Raw genomic sequence first — 19,598 nt, 5'->3', positions numbered from 1 at the left:
GGTTCTACCTATGTAGCCCAGAGTGGCCTTGAATTCTCCATCCTCCAGCTCAAGTGGGATCACATATGCACAATAATAGTATGTGTAGTTGCAGTTTCCATTTTTGTCATTGATGCCACCCTGTCTATGTGAATAGTACAACTGCATGAAAACTAACTGGCAGGGAATACTTTGCCTCTGTGGGTTCAGTTGCAGGTGCAATGAGCTCTGAGACTGGGGCTTAGTGGTACAGCAGTTACCTGGGCTCAATCCTCAACACCACAATAAAAAGCAAAGTACCATTAGCTCATTGCCACGTAGTTACTCAGGAGCTGAGATCTCAGGACTGGGTTCAAAGCCAGCTTGAGCAGAAAGGCTCTCTCTTGAGAGAGCATTATGTCCAATTAATGAACAAAATGATAAGCTTAGAGGTATATCTCAAGTAGTAGAATATTGGCTAAAGAAGTTGACTAAAAACACAAGACCCTGGATTTAAGCCCGGATACCAGTACCTTGTTTTCCTAAGCATGGTGTGTACACATGTATGCACTCATGTGCTCATGCATGCACAAATCAGTTCTGGGCGGCTTGAACTAAGGGCCTAAACCACTGTCCCTAAGCTTGTTTGCTCAAAGTACTCTACCACTTGCACCACAGCTCTTAATTCCAGCTTTTTGGTAGCTAATTGGAGATAGAAGTCTCATTATAGACTTTCTTGCCCAGACTGGTTTTGAATCACAATCCTTAAATCTCCGCTTTTTTAAGTCACTAAGATTGCAGGCCTGAGCCACCTGTGCCTGGCACCTTATGTTCATATGTCGTAGAAATAGTGAGAAAAATAAATAAATGCTGGAGAGCCAGGGAGGAGGTACACTTCTCTGTATGGGTGATTATTCTCTTTCGCATAATCCAGGCCAAAACGCCACACTATACCTCTCCCACCCTGCCCTCAACCAGACACACACCCATGCATACGTCACACATACATTCCCTGAGATTGTTACCAGTTAGGAGAGAGCAGAAAGTTCATTGCTGCCTGGCCTCCAGGGTTGGCCAACTGCCTGTCATCAAGCCTCTCAGTGACAAGAACTCAGAAACATACCTTGTTAGGTTTCTACACAATATTCAGTGTCCTTAAAACGGATATACAAGCCAGTTATGCTGGCTTATGCTTGTCATTTTAACCACTCCAAAGGCTAAGGCATCATAGGTGGAGGCCAGCCTGGCTTAAGGGACCTCAACCATTAGCTAGGTGTGATAATGAACACTTAGCAGTGGGAGAAATAATACAAGGATAACAGTTCAGGGCAACCCAGACACAAAAAAAAAAAAGAAAGAAAGAAAAGAAACCCCATCTCAAAATAATTATGTTGGAGGCATGACTCAAGAGATAGAATGCCTTCCTAGCAAGTGCAACATTCTGAGTTTAAGTCTTAGTACCACCAGCAACACACACACACACACACACACACACACACACACACACACACACACACACACACACACTTATCTACTTCCCTTTCCAGATCTCTTCTAGGAATATAGTAGTTTTACCAGAACAGCAAAGTCCAAAGAAATAGGGTTCCTTATAAATTCAGAGAGGGACATGCCAACACCATAAAAGAATCTAAAAAGGCAAGAGAAAACTGTAAATACTGTACTTAGTGCAGTACTTATTGCAATAGCTTTTTCCTTCTGTGTCTTCTGATATTCTTGGATGGGTTTTCTATGTGTGGTCCCTGCTTCAGCTTTTACCTATTGAAAAATGCAATCTAGCTTTCATGATAAGAGAAATAACCCCACACGAGCCAGCCTGCAGCCTCTGTCTACACCATCGTTTTGGGCCCATTTTGCTTTTCCTTCTGCCTGACTCTGTTCTGCATCATGTCTAGTAGTTGTGTCTGGTGATTGTCAAGCCCTCTTGTTTTTCCAAATTCACATTGAAAGCCTTATTTGGCTCAGCATTTAAAGCCTAGAACAAATAATATGGCCTCATCTGGAGGAAATCAAGTTTGGCCTGAACTCACCTCCCTTCAGAGTGTTTCTCTGACCAAGCTCCTGACTGCCCTTATTAGCACCTGGGTCTACTTTATTGCACCAGAAACTCATTTAGTGGTTCTGTGCATATGCTGGATGGTTTACCTTCTGTCTAAGTCCTTTCGGGCCACTGTCATAAAACCCTTTAGCCTAAGTGGCTCAGTAACAGCAGACATTTATTTTTGACCGTTCTGGAGTCTGTGAGAAATCCAGTGTCAAGGCCCTGCAGATTCCATGTTCAGTGAGGACTTTCCATGTCCCCCTATGATGAACGGGACAAGCAGCTGGCCTCTTTTATAAGTATACTAATGCTCAGAGATAAAAGCTTCACCGCTTTTTTGTACCTTCCTGTGAGTGACTGAATTTCAGCCCAGGAACTTAGGGAATGAGGTCATCTTCTGAGCCCATTTATTGTTTACCTACCAGAAGTCAGCTCACAGCCAGGCACCAGTGGCTCACATCTGTAATTGTCTGTAATCCTGTAATCCAAACTACTCAGGAGGCTGAAATCTGAGGATCATGGTTCAAAGCCAGCCCAGAGTTAAAGTCCATGAGACTCTAATCTCCAACTAACCACCAGAAAAAGATCAGCTCCCATGCTTGAAAATTTCTGAAACCCAAGCCAGGTACTAACCCTTGTAATTCTAGCTACTGAGGAGGTAAGGAAAAAGGCAGCCTCGGGCTAATCCAAGGAAAAATGTTCACAAGAGCCCACCCATCTCAACCAATCAAAAGTTGAGTGTGGTGGCATGCATCTGTCATCACAGCTAAGTGGGAAATGTAAATAAGGATTGCTATCCAATCCAGTCCAGACCAAGCAACAACAACAATAATGAAAGCCAAAAAGTCTAAGGGGAAGTGGCACAAGTGTTAGATTGTCTTCCCAGCTAGTGTACAACCCGGAGTTTAATCCTGGTGCTGCCAGACAGAAAGGAAGGGAGAGGGAATTACCGAGTTCAAATCCACTTTTCAAGTAGGATATGTATTTTCAGAAAGATATATTGGACAGAACGGTACCTTTCTTATTTGTCAGTGCTTTCATAGTACTGTGCTTCATTATTGTTGGGTAGAAATGTAATCTTTTTGTGTCCATGGTATTTTTATTGTTACCATCTTCCTCTGTTTTTATTTCTGTGCCTAAAATGAAATTAATCTATAGAAGTTTACTAATTTCTAGTCTCCGTGGTGGATGGGCGGGTACCAAGGTCTACTTGCAAAGTTTAGCAGAATTAGTGACAAGGTCCTACTGTGAGTCCCTGGACCTACTATGTGAGACTTCTCAGAAGCAAAGCTCCAATTCAGATTCCAAGCTGGCATTGACTTTAAGACTACCTGTCAGATAAAACACTTGGAAGTACTTTGTTGGTTCCCTTTCTTAGTTTTTCAACTGTTACCTTTTACACACACTAGTATAGTCTTTGGGAAAGAATTAGGCAGAAAGAATTAAAAGCTGCATTAATACTGGGACCTGGAAAGCTTCCATGACTATTCCTGTTCTGAATATCAGCATCTTGAATTCACTCCAGAATAATAGCCAGGATGGGTGAGCAGTCCTTACCACCACCCTCTGAAGGAACAAGCCACAGTCACTCCAAGAGTGATTGGGATCTTCAGTGTTCACTGAAGCAGAAAGGTTCTCCAGTCTAAAAGAGAATGAGCTTTCATCTTCTCTGCCTGTTTTGTATTGGAAGCTGAGGTCTCTAAGGGATGAGATTTCAGAAGACTTCTCATTGGCCAGCGGAAGTGTGGTTATATCAGCAGGAAATTGTAGAATGAGTGTATGTGTATGTGTGTGTGTCTGTGTCTGTGTCTGTGTGTCTCTGTGTGTCTCTGTGTCTGTGCATGCATGCATACATACCAATACTGAGCTTTGAACTCAAGGCCTAAGCACTGTGTCCCTTAGCTTTCCATTCAAGGCTGGCACTCTTCCATTTAAGCTACGTCTCCACTTCTGACTTTTTGCTAGTTAATTGGAGATGGGAATCTAACAGACTTCCTGCCCTGTCTGGCTTCAAACTATGATCCTCAGATATCAACCCCCTGAGTAGCTAGAATTATAGGCATGAGTCACTTGTGCTCAGCTCCTTCTCAATCTTTGATATGGTGATGCCCGAACAGGATCAAAACGACCCAGTTTTCCTAGTGAATTCTTCTGTGATCTTGTGAGCAGGTGTGCCTTGGCTCACCAACAGTGGAGTTCTGAACAAGGTTCTAAGCAGCGGAGTTCTGGCTCACACCTGCCAGAGACACCCGGATATGGATTCATTGCGCCTGGAGAAGAGGCTTTGCACATATGCCCAGTTGAAGACAGAGATAATGAAGACAGTGCAAACTTGTTTCCTTCAGGGTCCAGGCCACCTTGGGAATCCCAAGTTGTTAGGAAAAAGTTGGTGACTGGCTGGGGCAACCCTCTACTAGAGGAGGACGTAGTTCCTGGGTGGGGAGAGACAGCATAATTTTCCAGTAAGTCTGGGGAAATGGGGACTGGGGACTGGGGAAGGCAAGCTGACAGCTAACAGCTTGGAGAAAGGAGTAGCTAGACATGGTGCATTGTGGTCCTCGGCTCCCCCTGCCAGTCATTTGCCCAGCCTAGTCCTCCACTTTCTCCACCAGACATGCTCCTGCGTCTTAGGGTTCCTTGAAAATGGTACATCCTTCCTTTCGGTAACCCAGTTGGCCAGCCTCTTAGGACCTTTGGGGAGTCCTTATTCTTCCTGTTCCTGCCCTGCAGAAAACTGATGCCAAGGAACAAGCCAGAGGTTTACAAGAGAAGGAATTCCATATTCTAGTATGCTCTACCTACCCTTCTCCCTTCTCCCAGCGTCAGAATTTCCTCTGCAACATCCATAGATGTAGCCATGGCACCAGTTACAGCATCCTCAGAGAGGAGTGACCCAGGCAGAAATGAGAAAATGCAGAGGACAGACATTTAGAGCTGGATGAGGTGTCCAATGGGAAGGAAGTTAGGAATATACAATTTCTTACCCCCCAACAAGAATTTAAAAAATTAAAAAACAATGGATTTGCATATTAAATGAAGCAAACAGAATCAATCCAAAAATCCCCTTGCCTCTAAAATAATTGTTCTGTCTCGTGACTTTTGTTCTGAGTCACCTATCACCTTGCCCTGATCTTCAAGTTCTAGGAGCCTCAACAGTTTTGAGCTAGCTGTTTTAGCATCTGTGCCTCCTTCCATTTTGGCACCTGGGAAGCTGCAAGAAACACTTCTATCAAAGATGGTAAAGAGATAGACATTCATCATTGGGGAGTTTGGAGTGTCAGGTAAAAAGTGAGTCTTGACAAAGAACTGGACGTGATGTGTTCATTCGATTTAGAAATATTCAGAGAAAGAGTCAGTGTACCTCTGCTAATGTGAAGAAAACCTTAGACTAGAGGCTGAAGATATTAAAGTTAGAGCAATTCTTGTTTCCAGGAGAACATTGCAGTATCTGCCTGGAGAGTAGCCATATGCAGAGAAGTAGCGGTGACAGTGTCAGACTCAGAGGTAGACCCGAAAGAGATTCTAGCCTAGACATCAGAGTGCCACATAAAGGATGAAGCATGTGAGACCCACATGCTTCCCTTCCAGGACTTCACCCCAGAGTCCTCTTCTGCAAGAAATGGAGTTAGGGGATACTAGTAAACAATGTAGGATCAGAGTTTGAGGCCAATCTGGACTACATAGTGAGACCCTGTCTTACATGTAGCACATGTAAGCCTAGTGCAATTTCTCCACCTTTGGGGCTGGATCCTTCCTTGTCATGCAGGCTTGTCCTGTACCCTCGAATATTGAGCAACAGCCCTGGCTTCTACCCACATGATGCCAGTAGCACACCCCATTTAGTTACCTAGTTACTAGAGTGAAGAGCGTTTCCAGACATTGTCATATGTCCTGGGGGGGGGGCAGGGGGAGCACATGGGTGCTTGGTTGAGAAACACTGGCTTACATAAATGAAACCAAGGAGTACTGCTCAGCTCCCCATTAAATGTACAGGTCCCTTGAACTTGTGTTGGCTTTTGTTTCTTCTAATTTTCTGTCCCTTTTGCCCCCAAAGTTAGTCAAATACATGTTGCTTCATTTCTTTTTTTCAGAATGACCCAAATACATTCAGAGTTCTAGGACATGGGTAGAGATATTTCAAAATAGAGATGTAGTGGCACCAAGGAAGATAATTTCTGAGGAGTGCTTCTCTTCCTTGGTGGCCTTCTTTGCATCTTTTACTAAAGATGGTTCACCGTTTTTGCGCATCAAAAATTTCTTGGTGAATTTTTTATAAAGTGTAGTAGTATCCCTTATCAGGGGCCCAACACTTGTTTTTATGAAGTTTCTGAATAATTCCACTTACTCTGGGAATCACTAGGTGTATTTCCTCAATGAGATGCTGAGCTTCAGGTAGCTAGAATCACTTGAACAGCAGATTGGATAACTCACAATTCATTTATCTGATAACTGCTTATCTGCACCTCATTAAGTTCCAAACGCTATGCTGGATGCTCGGCATATAGCAGTAAATGAGGCAGGCAAGCTGGAGCAGGAGCCTTTCTAGCACAGCTCACCTTCTTGGTAGGGGAGAGAGTAAGAGGGAGTCAAAGTACCTGAGTGTATGCTTCTCTTTGGGTGAATCGGGTAATTTCTGTCTGAATGTCATCATTGTTTTTGATTTTTGGTTTTGAAAATTTTTTAAAAAATTGTCCTTATTCAGCTACAGAATGGCCTTTGTCATCCTATAAAGCACTTCAGGCATAAAAAGGAAGAGGTAGAGGAGGAGAAGAGGGAGAAAGAAATTCTAACAGTAAGAGTTGTAATGTTCTGGCTTTCCACGTGGTCATTTGGGTGAGTTGGTTAACTTAGAGCCCAAGATTGTGCTCTCCTCTTTTTTTTTTGGAAAGCACATCCATTGAAGTGAAGATTAAGCCAGTGGTTTTCTTGCTGGTCTTGATAATTTTAGTTTTTAAAAACTCATGTTCTCCCCAAAATCACTTCCCTCTAATACCGAATCTCAGTGGAATGGAAGTGAAGGCAAACAAACCCACACCAAGAACCCACAAAATACCAAGCTCAGTGGACTGCTGTCAAGAGGATCTGATAGGTGCCTATCACAACAGGCCATAGTGTATCTTCTCCCAGCCTTGATGAGAGTGTTGGCCACCTCAGGCTTTGGGACCCACCACGCTTTGGGACACATACCAGCATCAGGTAGATGCTTATTGGTGTCCACAGTTATGGAAGCCATGAACCAGAAAGGAGAGTGTAAGTGGTATAATAGATGGAACCAGAGAAGAGTGTGAAAGGGAATGGAAAAACCAATCTAGCTCCTCTCAAGACTGGAGACAACCACCCACCATTTTAAGATGAGTGAAGTCAGGTTCAGGAAAATCAAAGTCTCAGTCAATTAGTGTCAGATCCAGAAGTTGAACCCCCAGCGTCTCATGCCTAGTCTAGTGCTTTTCCCCATCCTATCTGCACCTTCCTTTCATTTCCAAAAGTAACCATCACATGTTGAGGATGTGGGGAGGACCGAATAGCTGCACTATTGATGCTGACAACGTTGCTTCCTGTGTCTCCCACTGAAGTATCCATTGTTATTCATGTACACACAAGAGGATAGGGTTCGAAAACATCTTCCGGATGTGTGGCTGTTTCTCATTCTTGCACTTAGGAGAAGAGGCAATGTAATAAGACACCATTAAAGGAGAACATTGCCGTGGGCCCTGGGAAGGGGTGATGTGTGTCTGAGGCATAAGCAAAGGATTTGTTTCAATGTTGATGATGCTCGCAAGGCTTCCGTGATGGCATGTCATGTGATGTCCAGTGTAGGATGATTTGGGTTCCTTTAGTTTGATACTTTTAGGGAAAAAAAAATCCCTGAACCATAATTTAAAAATAATATTATTATTTTCTTCTCCTATACCCCTCTGCCTTGCTCTGGCAAATTATCAGTACAGTGAGGTATGGTTTATCTAAGAAAGAAACTCACTGAACTTAACATAACATATATTAATATGAATAGGTGCCAAGATGTGTTGTTATCAAGTAAGAAGATGTTAATGTTGCAGAAAACTGTTTTGCATGTACATATAACAGTATGTAAAATCATGATTTCTGTCTGGAATTGTCTGCTTTCTATTTTTTTGACTATGGGTAACTGAAACCCCAGAAGGCAGAAGCCAGCAGTGAAGAAAGAGCAGAGTACTATAAACCTAAACTGAGTATACATGTCCATGTGTCACTGTTTTGATGAATATATTCAAATGTTTATGTTTATATACAATTTCTGAACATATGTGCATCTTTGAAGAGGCTTCTAGTTGTCACTTATAGATATGATAGTGTTGCATGCATTATTTCTGATCGTTGAAAAGGGAGAGGGGAAACATAAGCCATTGAGTTTTTACTTCACATAAGAATTGTAGCAATTCTTCTCTTCGGGTAGGCGACAGTGGAGGTCGTTGGCCCTGAAGATTGAAGTACACGTTGAGTGTCAGTGTGGGACAAGGGTAAAGGCATAGCAGATATTCTAGCTGAGTCTAGGACCTTTCTCCATGGAGATGTCTGTGACAAAGGCTTTTCTCTTACTCATGTTTAATCATGGAGCCAACACAGGTCCTTCTGATACTGACCAGTACCATTCCACTTAGCTTACGGGATACAGAAGGAGGTATGGTTGATTATTTCCACTTTCATTTATCTGTGAATGTGAGCAGTGGATCCAGATCATATCCAATTTGGAATACTGACACATAAAACAAGAAAATACCATTTAGCAAAACAAATAAATAAATCTTTGTAATGTTTTGGTTAGGACACAAAGGCCTTTAAAAATTGGTAAATTGGACTGCATAGATATTAGATACACCTTATGGAGAGATACTATTTGTAAATGGGGTACCTGGAAACTTTGGAGTGATAGAAATGTGTTGTTGTTGTTGTTGTTGTTGTTGTTGTTCTGTTCATGTTGATTTTTAGTCATGGAACCCGAATTATAAAATTTGTCAGACTTCAACAAACGCAACACTTAAAATGTGTGTCTCAGTTACATTCGAGTTCTCCGGCAGCATTTATTTCTCTAGGTCGGCACTCCTCCTAATCCCCCAGGGAAGAGCTGGTATTGCTGTTGGCATGTCTTGGGTTTAACCAGTGAGTTGCCAATTTGTCCAGAGGGATGAATCCTGTGCTCTGCCCTCCAGGTCTTTTCAGAGTGGAGGTAAGGCTGGAAGAATCCATTAGGCACTCAACTCAGATGAGTGGCATGCCTGTTACACTTACCCAGAATGCCCTAGAGACCAGTGGGCATTCCATGATTTGTGTCTGTGAGTCAGTAGGCCTGGCATAGCCAGGTCTAAGGAGGCCTGAGGAGCATATGAAGCTTTGGTCTTCCATTGGCTTGGGTGGGATGCGCGTTGGGACTCAAGTGTTTTCCCCAGCACAGTTTCTCCTAAATTTGTGCACTTTTGTGCTCTTTTTTTGTCTGAGGGTCTTGTGTCTTTTCTTTGATTTCACTGGCATCCAGACATCTTCCTGGGCTTCTTTTCTTCCTTTTTTTTGGAAGGACACAGAACTTAAAAAAAAAATTGCCAATATTACAGTCACCTGTCATATGTATATTCTCAAAGATGGCAGCGAACCTTTGCATGGTGAGAAGAAATAAGTAGTACATTGTCCCTGAGGAAAGCAAAGGCCATTTCCACACAAAAGGAACAGAGGAGGGAAAGCCTTAGAGCTTGTCCCTCGTGACAATGTGGCAATAATAATAATAATAATAATAATAATAATAATAATAATTTTAAGCTCAATTGTTGAGGACCTGGAGGAACCTCAGGAGCAATGATGAAACTCTTTGGTTAATCATTCATCATACTCTGTACTCATTCGTCGTACTCTGTGTGTGTGTGTGAGTGTGTATGTGTATGTACATGTACAACTATTTTAGGAATTTCACCCCAGGAGTTGTCAAATAAGTTACTGTACCTTTTTCTCATATGCAATGTACTTATTAAAATTAACTTCCACTCCATGATGAAGCATAAGTAAAAAGCCTCCAGCAGACAAAATAGGAAAGGGGAAAAAAGCCTGCAGAGCAAAGTACCTTCACTTTTTTTTTTTTGAGACATTGTCTTCTGAAACCAGCATCATCCATATTATTAATGACTTGCATGGATTTATACTGTTATCATATTACTTCCTTGGAATTACACTGCACATATAAAGTATGAAAAATGTACTTTTTTAAACAGTAAAAAGAGGGTGGAGTCATTATCTCACATAATACCTAAAATAAAGTGCCATGGAGCCATTAGTAGTAAATTGAATTTTTTGGTATGTAATTTGTACAAAAACTGACAAGCACGAGCCTCCCCGCCCCCAGCTCCCCATCATTAGTCACTGGGTTTAGGGGACAGGGAGGCAGTAATCGGCCGGGGCAGGCATTTTTGATGTCGATTTCAGTTGCACACTTCATTTATTTGGACAGGGCACAGGCGGCAGCTTCTGTCACGGGGCATCACCACACTGTTAGTGAATTTCGCCCCAGGGCAGCTGGGACGCTGGGCTAGGACAGATGTTCTTTTCAGCCTATTCAGTGACCATTCTTGGGGGTTGTTTACTGTTACCATGGTGACCTTCATTTCCATAGCAGCAGCACTGCTGTTTCTCAGAGGAAAATGAATTTAGTTATAAAAGGATAATATTTTTTTTCTGTCTCTATATAACCTGCCATCTGTCAACTGGTAGATCGGTAAGGGTTTAGAAACTCATTAAGAATTACAGCAATGAAGTGATGAGTTTGGGCATTGGATTTTTTTTTTTACTCATATTAAAAATCAGTAATGGATGTAGATGCAACCACTGTGCCCTCCATATTAGAACTTTAATTTTTTTCTTTATATTTTTAGTGGGTATGTTTTTTAATGCCTCCACTGCCTCTATCCTCATTGTAAACACACATTACCTTGTAAAAAAAAGTTCACATTCTGGTGACCAGAGGAACTAACCAAATGTCTTTGTTTCTATTTCACCGAATGCAGATATATCTAATGCCTTTTCCTCTTGATGCTGTCAGCTCTCCCCCAATTCATTAAAGATTGCTGTGGCCTAAGAACTGTCAACCCTCTTCTACTCCTCCATTCCAAGGTCAATGCCAAGGGGCTTCAGAGATTACCAAAAACAACTTACCAGAGACACATAGCACTAATTACAACATTAACATAATGAGAATAGGCTGTGCTCATCTGATTAAAACATGCTTCTTAAATCTCCCTATAAGCCTATACCAGTGTCTCACACCTGTAATCTTAACTACTCAGGAGGCTGCGATCTGAGGATGGTGGTTCAAAGCCAGCCTGCATAGGAAAGCCTATGAGGTTCTTATCTTCAATTTCCTTTTCACTCTAGAATATTTTTTCCTGCTCTCAAATCTAAATTTTTCTTAAGTTATCTCCTCTCTCTCTCTCTCTCTCTCTCTCTCTCTCTCTCTCTCTCTCTCTCTCTCTCTCTCTCTCTCTCTCTTACACACACATACACACATGCACACAGAGGCACAAGCCCTGTTGTAAATAATGTTATTTATTGGTTGATTTTTCCAGATCCTGACATTGATGCTGCCAGTGCCATGATGCTTTTGAATACTCCCCCTGAGATACAAGCAGGTTGTGAGTAGATATTTCTCTAGCCTACAGCACCTTAGTTTGTGAACTTAACCTTTTCACTTACATCCCAGGCCACAGGAAGAACTAATGCCAAATTAAACCTCCCCTTGTAAGCGTCACTTGAAAAAATTACATAAGTGCATGATTGCATGCATATGCATGGAAACATGAGCCATGCATATGTATAAATGAATGCATCAGTGTGCTTCTAAAATGAGTAGATGGCTAGTAAGAGGTCAGGGTTTGAATTGGACTTCATAACAAGTCCCAATGGAGACGACCTTCCTTTGTCCCAGAGGAATTGTCAGAGAATCTCTGTGGGACCAGCTGAACCATGTTGGATCTGAGCAGTAGCCATTTTTTAGAAATGGGCCCTCATTAATATCAGGACTGCCATTTTGGAAGGTGGTTTACCCAAGGCTAGCCTTCAAATGGATCCATAATAGTTCATTATGTTATCTCTCTGTAACCTTCTAAGCTGATAAAGACAGGGCTGGTTTAGTTAAGCAGGATTTCTTTTTCTTTTCTTTCTTTTTTTTTTTTTTTTTTTGCCCGTCAAGGAGCTTGAACTCAGGGCCTGAGCACTGTCCTTGGACTTTTTTCAAGGCTAGTGCTCTACCACTTGAGCCACAATGCCACTTCCAGCTTTTTCTCTATATATGTGGTACCGAGGAATCGAACCAGGTCTTCGTGCATGCTAGGTAAGCACTCTACCACTAGGCCAAACTCCTGGCCCCTTAAGCAGGATTTCTGTCTTCATCTTCTGTCAACTATTAAGCCAACATCAAGTTTGACACTACTCTTTCCTCCCTTGAACTTCACTTATATCCACTATCTCATGATTCTTCACATCCTGGAAGCTTTTAAGAAGATCTTCCCAAAGGCTAAAAAATTGCCCTTCAGCCAAGATTAGCTGTTCTTTGCTCATCTCCACTGATGGCTGATGCCTTGCTCATATCCCACAGTAAGTCAGAATCACATTGAGCAGACAGACAGCTGGTACACCCAGGGCTGCTCAGCCTCTTGTTAGGACACTACTCCATCACAGCTTCTGACTGATGAAATGCTTTGGTGTGAGGAGAATGATATGAAGTGGCAGACGGCACTATGACGTTGCTAGGAGATTTGCCCACCTGTCTCATTTCTGTGGACTCTGGCTGTCTGAAGGCCTTCTGGCTTCCTTGGCCACACCCACTTACAGAGATGATAGAATTTCCCACAGAAAAATAAATGTCTCTTCTCCATACCACAACAGGTGTCATTGTGAATGAGTCCAGAATTCAGAGCAGCCTACATAGCCTGTGCTTGTCTCAGCCTGCCTTCACAGCATTAGGAAACTTGACTCCATTCTTTACTTCTTTGTGTCTGCTTTTCAAAGTGCCAAGTAATACAGCCAAGCATTTTCAGGGAGATCTGGCCCCCTGCCTGGCTACTCTTACCTATAATTATATAATTCTCACACTCCCTATGCTAACCTCAAATTTGCAGCATTTAGAATATTAGGCTGCCCAGAAAACCCCAGCGCTCATCAGATGTGTGAGATACATCCTTCTATAGCTATCAGGTAACATGGAATGTGGCTCTGAAATAATACCTTACGTTTCACGAGAATACATACATTTCAAAACCTACCTCCAAGCTGGGCACCAGTAGCTCTTGCCTGTAATCCTAGCTACTCAGGAGCCTGAGATTTGAAGATCACTGTTGGAAGCCAGTCTGGGCAAAAAAAGTCTGTGAAGGCTCTTAACTCTAACAACCAAAAAGCCAGAAACAGACTATTTTTCATGTGGTAGAATACCAGCCTTGAGCAAAAAAGTTAAGGGATAGCACCCAGGCCTAACTTCAAGCACCAGTATTAGCAGGCACACACACATATCCATACCCCCCTCCATTCTTCCTTAATCTCACAGGAAAAGTACAGACTAAGATTGTAATCAAGATACTGGCTGAAATGGTTCCTAAATTCAAATTGTGTGATCTATATAAGTGGAAGCACACTGATATCATCAGAGCCATGTAAGATTCCACTATTACATCACTCTATATTCTACCACTTTGAGCCACATCAGTTCTTCCAGTTTTTGAGTGGTTAATTAGAGATGAGAGTCTCATGGAAACTTTTCTGTTTGGGCTAGCTTTCAACTGCAGTCCTCAGATCTCAACCTCTTGATTAGATAGGACTGTAGCTGTGAGCCACCAGTACCTGGCTTCTCACTGGATTTTTGACCACCAACTGAATTCCTCCAAGAAGTGGGGATGGCTAAATAAACCCCTCCCCTCTCCATTCAACTGTAAATCATCCTCTTTTTAGGGAATCCATAGTGCTATTTACGTTGAAATATTAGTTTAACTCTTAAAAGCTTATGGCTCCTGTAGAATCCTTCAAAGAAGGCTTTTTAGAAAACCATTACTGTGTAAGAAGTCTAGCTAAGTCTTCATCAAGGCTAAGGGTGAGAAAGATCCCTAAGGCCCTGGGAGGGAAGAAACAGGATGATCACTCATGGACAGGTGGGGTCAAGGTGGAAAGATGAAGGCTGTCACCTTCCTGAATCCCAGCCTGGTATATCCCTTGGAGGTCAAGTGTAAGCATAGGCAATAATCAGGAAGTGAAGATATCTCTGTTTTCTTTGCGTTAGTAAAGCAAGGTGTCCAACCTTTAACCTTCTAATAGACCTAACCAGCGGGAACCATCTCTAACAGTCAGCCACTGCTTCCAGTTCCATCCTCCTGACTTCCTGCTTCTCTGCCTACCTTACCCCTACCTTTGATTTCCATTTCCATTACCCAGTGCTTCCTGTCTGGAGTTCTAAAGCAGTTATCCTGTCCACATGGTCCTGAGCACAGAAAATGGGAGGTATGGTTTCTGGGTAGATTGTTCAAACTTCTCATCTGCCAACCATTGGGCTAAGAGCTGGGGGACCAGGTTGCAAGGTAGTGTTCGTGGCGCAGGTAGTAGCAGTGTGGATGCATCTGACCGTGTTTGTGGCACCTGACCCAGTGTGAATGGATACAGAGCTAGTCCCAACATAGCTTGTGAGAGCTAAGAGTGTTTCCTGCCTGCATTCTCCTGAGACTCTGGCTGTGGCTGGGCTCTGTTTACCGAGCCTCATCATGTGGTGCTATTTATAGCCCTGTGTTTTCACCTCTGGTTCTTTGATGCCCCTGTCTGAGCACAAGCTTCCAAGGCCATCTCTCTTCACTGTTCACTCTGAGCAGTTCCAGGCTGGCCTGGATGGCTTGAAAAGTTTCTCCTTTGTCATTGCCCTTTAAAGCTACTCCACTTCAGGTCACCAGATGGCAGCCCCTTAGAGCTTTCTCCTCCTCCTCTTGCTCAGCATCCACAGTGCTAGCTTGAAGCTGGTAAGCCTGGCCACCATCCAAGATCTGAGGCTGAGGAGATTGTACAAAAGACACTGGAGAAATGTAAACCTAGGACACTCTCCTAGGCCCCTCCCCCCACACACACACCCTGCCTTACTTGGGTTGGATCACACTGAGCCCCCTCCAACCTCTCATTTCAGTCTGCTGTTTCACTTCCAACAAGTCAGTGGATGAGGCTAATAAAAACCTCAGATCCAGCAGTTTCTCTGCCCGCCAGCTCCTGGGGTGCAAGTGACATTAGCTTTTTCAGACTTAGCCAATTTGTAGCAGGAGATATATTCTGTATCCTTACAGAGATCCAATGTCTCACATGCTCAGAATGCTACTGTAGGACAATCATCCTGGACTTGGCTAGCTTGCTGTTTTTTCTACCTCTGAAAGTCAGCTTCTGGGAGTCCCTCCCATACCTGCACTGCATCTCCTCTTTGACTAGCCCTGTGAGTCATCTTTAACCCCTGTGGAGGAATTATGATTAAGTCTGGAGAGCCAGATCACCATTACTCATCTTCAAAGGGCTTATATAATCCCTGGTGGGCATGTTCCAGAGATGAACTCTAGATAATAAACAAAGCAGCTGAATGGACTGAGTAGAGGGGGTGGGGTAGGGTGGGGCAGTAGTACCTGGAACCCAGGTATGGATCAGCCATGGCAGGCACATCTGAAGAAAAGTACCCAGGGTCAGGCTGCAGTGCCCATCCCCCTCCCGAACTTGCTTCCAAGCAGGCAGTGGAAAGGAACACCTTTGGGGAGGAAAGGATTATAGAATCCCTTGCTGCTCAGCATATGGCTGTGGGCGGCAGCCAGGGCTGCCCTCCAGAGATGGCCCTAGGAGCTGTTCCCAACAGGTTAATTTAGAAGTTGGGGGGAAAGATGAAAGATGTTACATACACAAGGAGAGCAGGACTGAGGAAGGGCTGGAGGATGGCGTAAAATGCAGCAAGATTTGACATCCCGTTTCTGTCTATATTTGGAGGGAAATAGAATGAGAGGAAGGAAAGGTGGTAGATAATGATAATAAATGAAAAATGGTAGAATGTTGTCATTGCTACTAGGTCCCATAATCAAAACGTAGCGAGCTGTGGCTCACAGGATGCCCTTCTTGGACAGAACCATTGTAGGCTGGCTGTGATGTATTTTCCAGAAAGGAGAAGAGATGGGGGAGCAGTGAACTATCATAGCTGGTTTCTGGCAGCCAGTGAGCAGATGCAAATACATGTACCATCTCAACATGGAGTCCACTGCCAATGAGAAAGACTGAGAAATGCCAGGATTGGCAGAAGCAGTACTCAGTGAAGCTCATTTGAGAACAGGCTCCAGGATCCAGAGAATGAGCCAGTTTATATGCCAGAAGTCTTGGGTGTTTGGGAAATAGCCCTGAAATGCTGTAGTATCAGTGTCTGTGAGTTCCTCTTTGAAGAGAATAGAATTCATGAATCAGGGAGATGTTTTAATGGGGAAACTCCAAGGTAGGGCTAATAATAAAACATGATTTCCCTGACCCCACTCAACTCTTACAGATAATAAGGTGATGAGGATGGTGGCAGTGGTGATAGTGATGAGGAAGAAGAAGAATATCCATGCCCCAGCCACTGAGCTAAGCAATTTCTGTAGCTTGCTACATTTAATCCTCAGATCAGTCCTGTGAGGTGTGTTTCTCTGCCTGTTTTCATGGTAAAGAAACAGAGGCACAGAGCTGCCCATTCTGTCTGAGCCACTTCTAGGAAGGGCTGTGTGACACAGGAGCAGACCCAGGCCTGGTCCTCAGCAGGTGCTTGGTGAGGGCTGTTCTCTGTGATTCCTTTCTTGTTGGGTTGTCCTAATGGCCACTTTCATGGGCTCTGTCTCCAGGCTACTTTTCTTCTTATAGGCAAATGACTTGTGGCTGCACCAAGTTCAGCTCACGTGTCTTGTAATTATTCTTACCTGTGTGGGGGTCTCCAGTCTTTGTCTGGTTTTTAATGTTAGGATGTCAGCGGCGGGGTGTCTCTGGCATGGTTTCACAGGGAGCAGAAGTATGGTAAGGATGGTCATTGCTCTTCCCAGCTACTCTGTCACCAGAAAGACAGCTGAGTTCTTCCATCTTGGTCTGGCTTCTGTTTCATGCTGTTTCTAGGGGATTTTCATTCACTGTGAAACAAGAAGGCACCAAAACAGTAATAACTGACAGGCATTTGCTAACTAGAAGTGCCCTATTGATTCAAGACACTAAGAAGTAAACACCAGTTTTGTCCTTTTTTGGAGTGGACTTGCTCCAGAATACAGCGGGTAGTTGATTGACATGGGTAGGAGGCGAGATCCAGTTGGTCCAACAGATCACCTGCCCAGTCTAAACCATTTCGTGGTTTTCTCAAGGCATCCTGTTCGTTCCTGCTAGGGTCATTTGTTGTAGCAAAGTGATTTTACTTCCTTGTTCATGTTGTGCTTAAAAATAAATAAATAAATAACTTTTAGCTTGGCATTGGTGGCTCAGATTTGTAATCTTAACTGCTCAGAAGGCTGAAATCTGATCATGGTTCGAAGCCAGCCTGGGAAGGCTTATCTTCACTTAACTGGCAAAAAAAAAAAGAAAGAAAGAAAGAAAAAAGAAAGTATAGCTGTGGTTCATGTGGGAGGTAGGGGCACTAGCCTTAAGTAAAAAAGCTAAGGGACAATGCACAGGCCTTGATTTCAAGCCCCAGTTCTCTCGCTCTCGCTCTCGCTCTCTCTCTCTCTCTCTCTCTCTCTCTCTCTCTCTCTCTCTCTCTCTCTCACACACACACACACACACACACACACACACACACACACACACCATGTCTAAGTATTGTATGTACTGCTTTCTGCCTTTGAGTTCCAACATAACACTTCCTATTATAGGAAATATACCCATTAGCTTGAATTAGGTATCTCCATCCTGTATGCCTATGGTCTCCCCACTCTACCAACACTTATTTGTACTTCCTGTGTCCTCATGTCCTCCTGCATGGGAGATACTTGGTAAGAGTTCTAAATAATTAATTGGGACAAGAATCTTTTTTTGCTGATGAAGACTGGAACTGTGACTCATATTTTTAATGTACTGTCAATCTGTATAACCTGCTATTCAGATTCTTTTGTTCTTCTGAGATATCTCTTGATGTACACATTGTATCATTTAAACTCAGCTCAGAGAGATCTGACCATTATTAGGAGAATATCGTGCAACACAATGGTGATACCTTCTGCCACAGTTACCCAAGCACAGAAACCAAATATCCATGTCCGAAGATGGAAAACAGTTATCTGCAAGCTTGAGTCCTCTTCTGTATTTTCCTCCTGTATTTTCTCCTAGAAGTTTTGTAATTCTAGTTCTGTTACAACAAAGTGAGCTGTAACTCCTCATATGCTACACTGTGGCCATTCTAAACTTTTAAGATACTGGCTATCAGGAAATTCTAGAATGCTGGAGAGTAAGTAGACTTAGACAAGAGTTTCAATTATCACCAATCCATGCTTTTGTAAGATCTAGTTAAAAGGGCTTCACACAAACTTGGTAAAGAAACAGACAAATTTATTAGTAAGAGGTACAGAAGGCTCAAGTAATTGACACTCCTGAAACTGTCCTATATTCAAAAATAGATAGATAGATTACACAATTAAAGCTTTGAAATATTTATGAAAACATATTCTTTTTAGGGATCTAAAATTAGATGAATAAAACATACATGTAGGTAATTTGATTTGGAAAAAATGTACATGAATAATATTGGCTTTCAAAACTCAGTCTACAGACTGGTTTTATTTATTTTTATGTATGTGACCTGTGGTTTGAACTCAGGGCCTGGGCACACTGTATCTTTTCCTCAAGACTAGCACTCTGCCACTTGAGCCATCAATCCACTTCCAGCTTTGTGTGTGTGTGTGTGTGTGTGTGTGTGTAGATAAGAATCTCTACTAGTGGTGGCTCTGGCTGTAATCCTAAGTACTCAGGAGGCTGAGATCTAAGGATTACTGTTTGAAGCCAGCCAGGGTAGGAAAATTCATGATGCTTTTATTTCCAATAAACTACTCAGAAAAGGCTGGGATTAGAGCTGTGGCTCAAATGGTAGAACACTAGCCTTAAGCAAAAAGCTCGGGACAATGCCTAAACCCTGAGTTTAAACCCCAGGACCAATACTTGCACACAATCTCATGGACTTTGCTACCCCAGCAGATTTCAAACCATGATCTTCAGATCTCAGCTTTGAGTAGTTAGGATTACACATATGAACCACCAGTGCCCAGGTGTTGTTGTTGTTGTTTTTTGAGAGAGAGAGAGAGAGAGAGAGAGAGAGAGAGAGAGAGAGAGAGAGAGAGAGAGGGGGAGAGAGAGAGAGGGAGAGAACATGCACCAACCAGTATTGGGGCTTAGATACAAGGCCTTGCCCTTTCTTTACTTTTTCACTCTACCACTTGAACCACACAGACTTCCACTCTCTGAGTGCTGCCTCTCCCCACTCCCCCGCCCTGCTACTTGCTGCTTAGTTGGAATGAAGACTCTGTTTTGTCTGCTTGCACTGTTTAAGTCAGGATCCTCAAATCTCAAGCCTCTTGAAGGG

The 19,598-nt window shown here is 43.0% G+C and overlaps 1 protein-coding gene across 1 annotated transcript in view; it reads left to right on the top strand.

Moving 5' to 3' along the window:
* Foxn3 (forkhead box N3) overlaps positions 1–19,598 on the top strand; it is a 289,121-nt gene that overhangs the window by 249,692 nt on the left and 19,831 nt on the right. Inside the window, exon 7 of the mRNA XM_090344682.1 lies at positions 11,599–11,664. Coding sequence (XP_090200808.1) covers positions 11,599–11,664 — 66 coding nt within the window. The remainder of the gene's footprint in view (positions 1–11,598; positions 11,665–19,598) is intronic.

The sequence above is a fragment of the Megascapheus bottae genome, chromosome 14, assembly GCF_031878675.1.
Source record: "Megascapheus bottae isolate mThoBot1 chromosome 14, mThoBot2.hap1, whole genome shotgun sequence".
Classification (NCBI taxonomy): Eukaryota; Metazoa; Chordata; class Mammalia; order Rodentia; family Geomyidae; genus Megascapheus; species Megascapheus bottae.
This window is presented reverse-complemented; position numbering and strand designations above follow the sequence as displayed.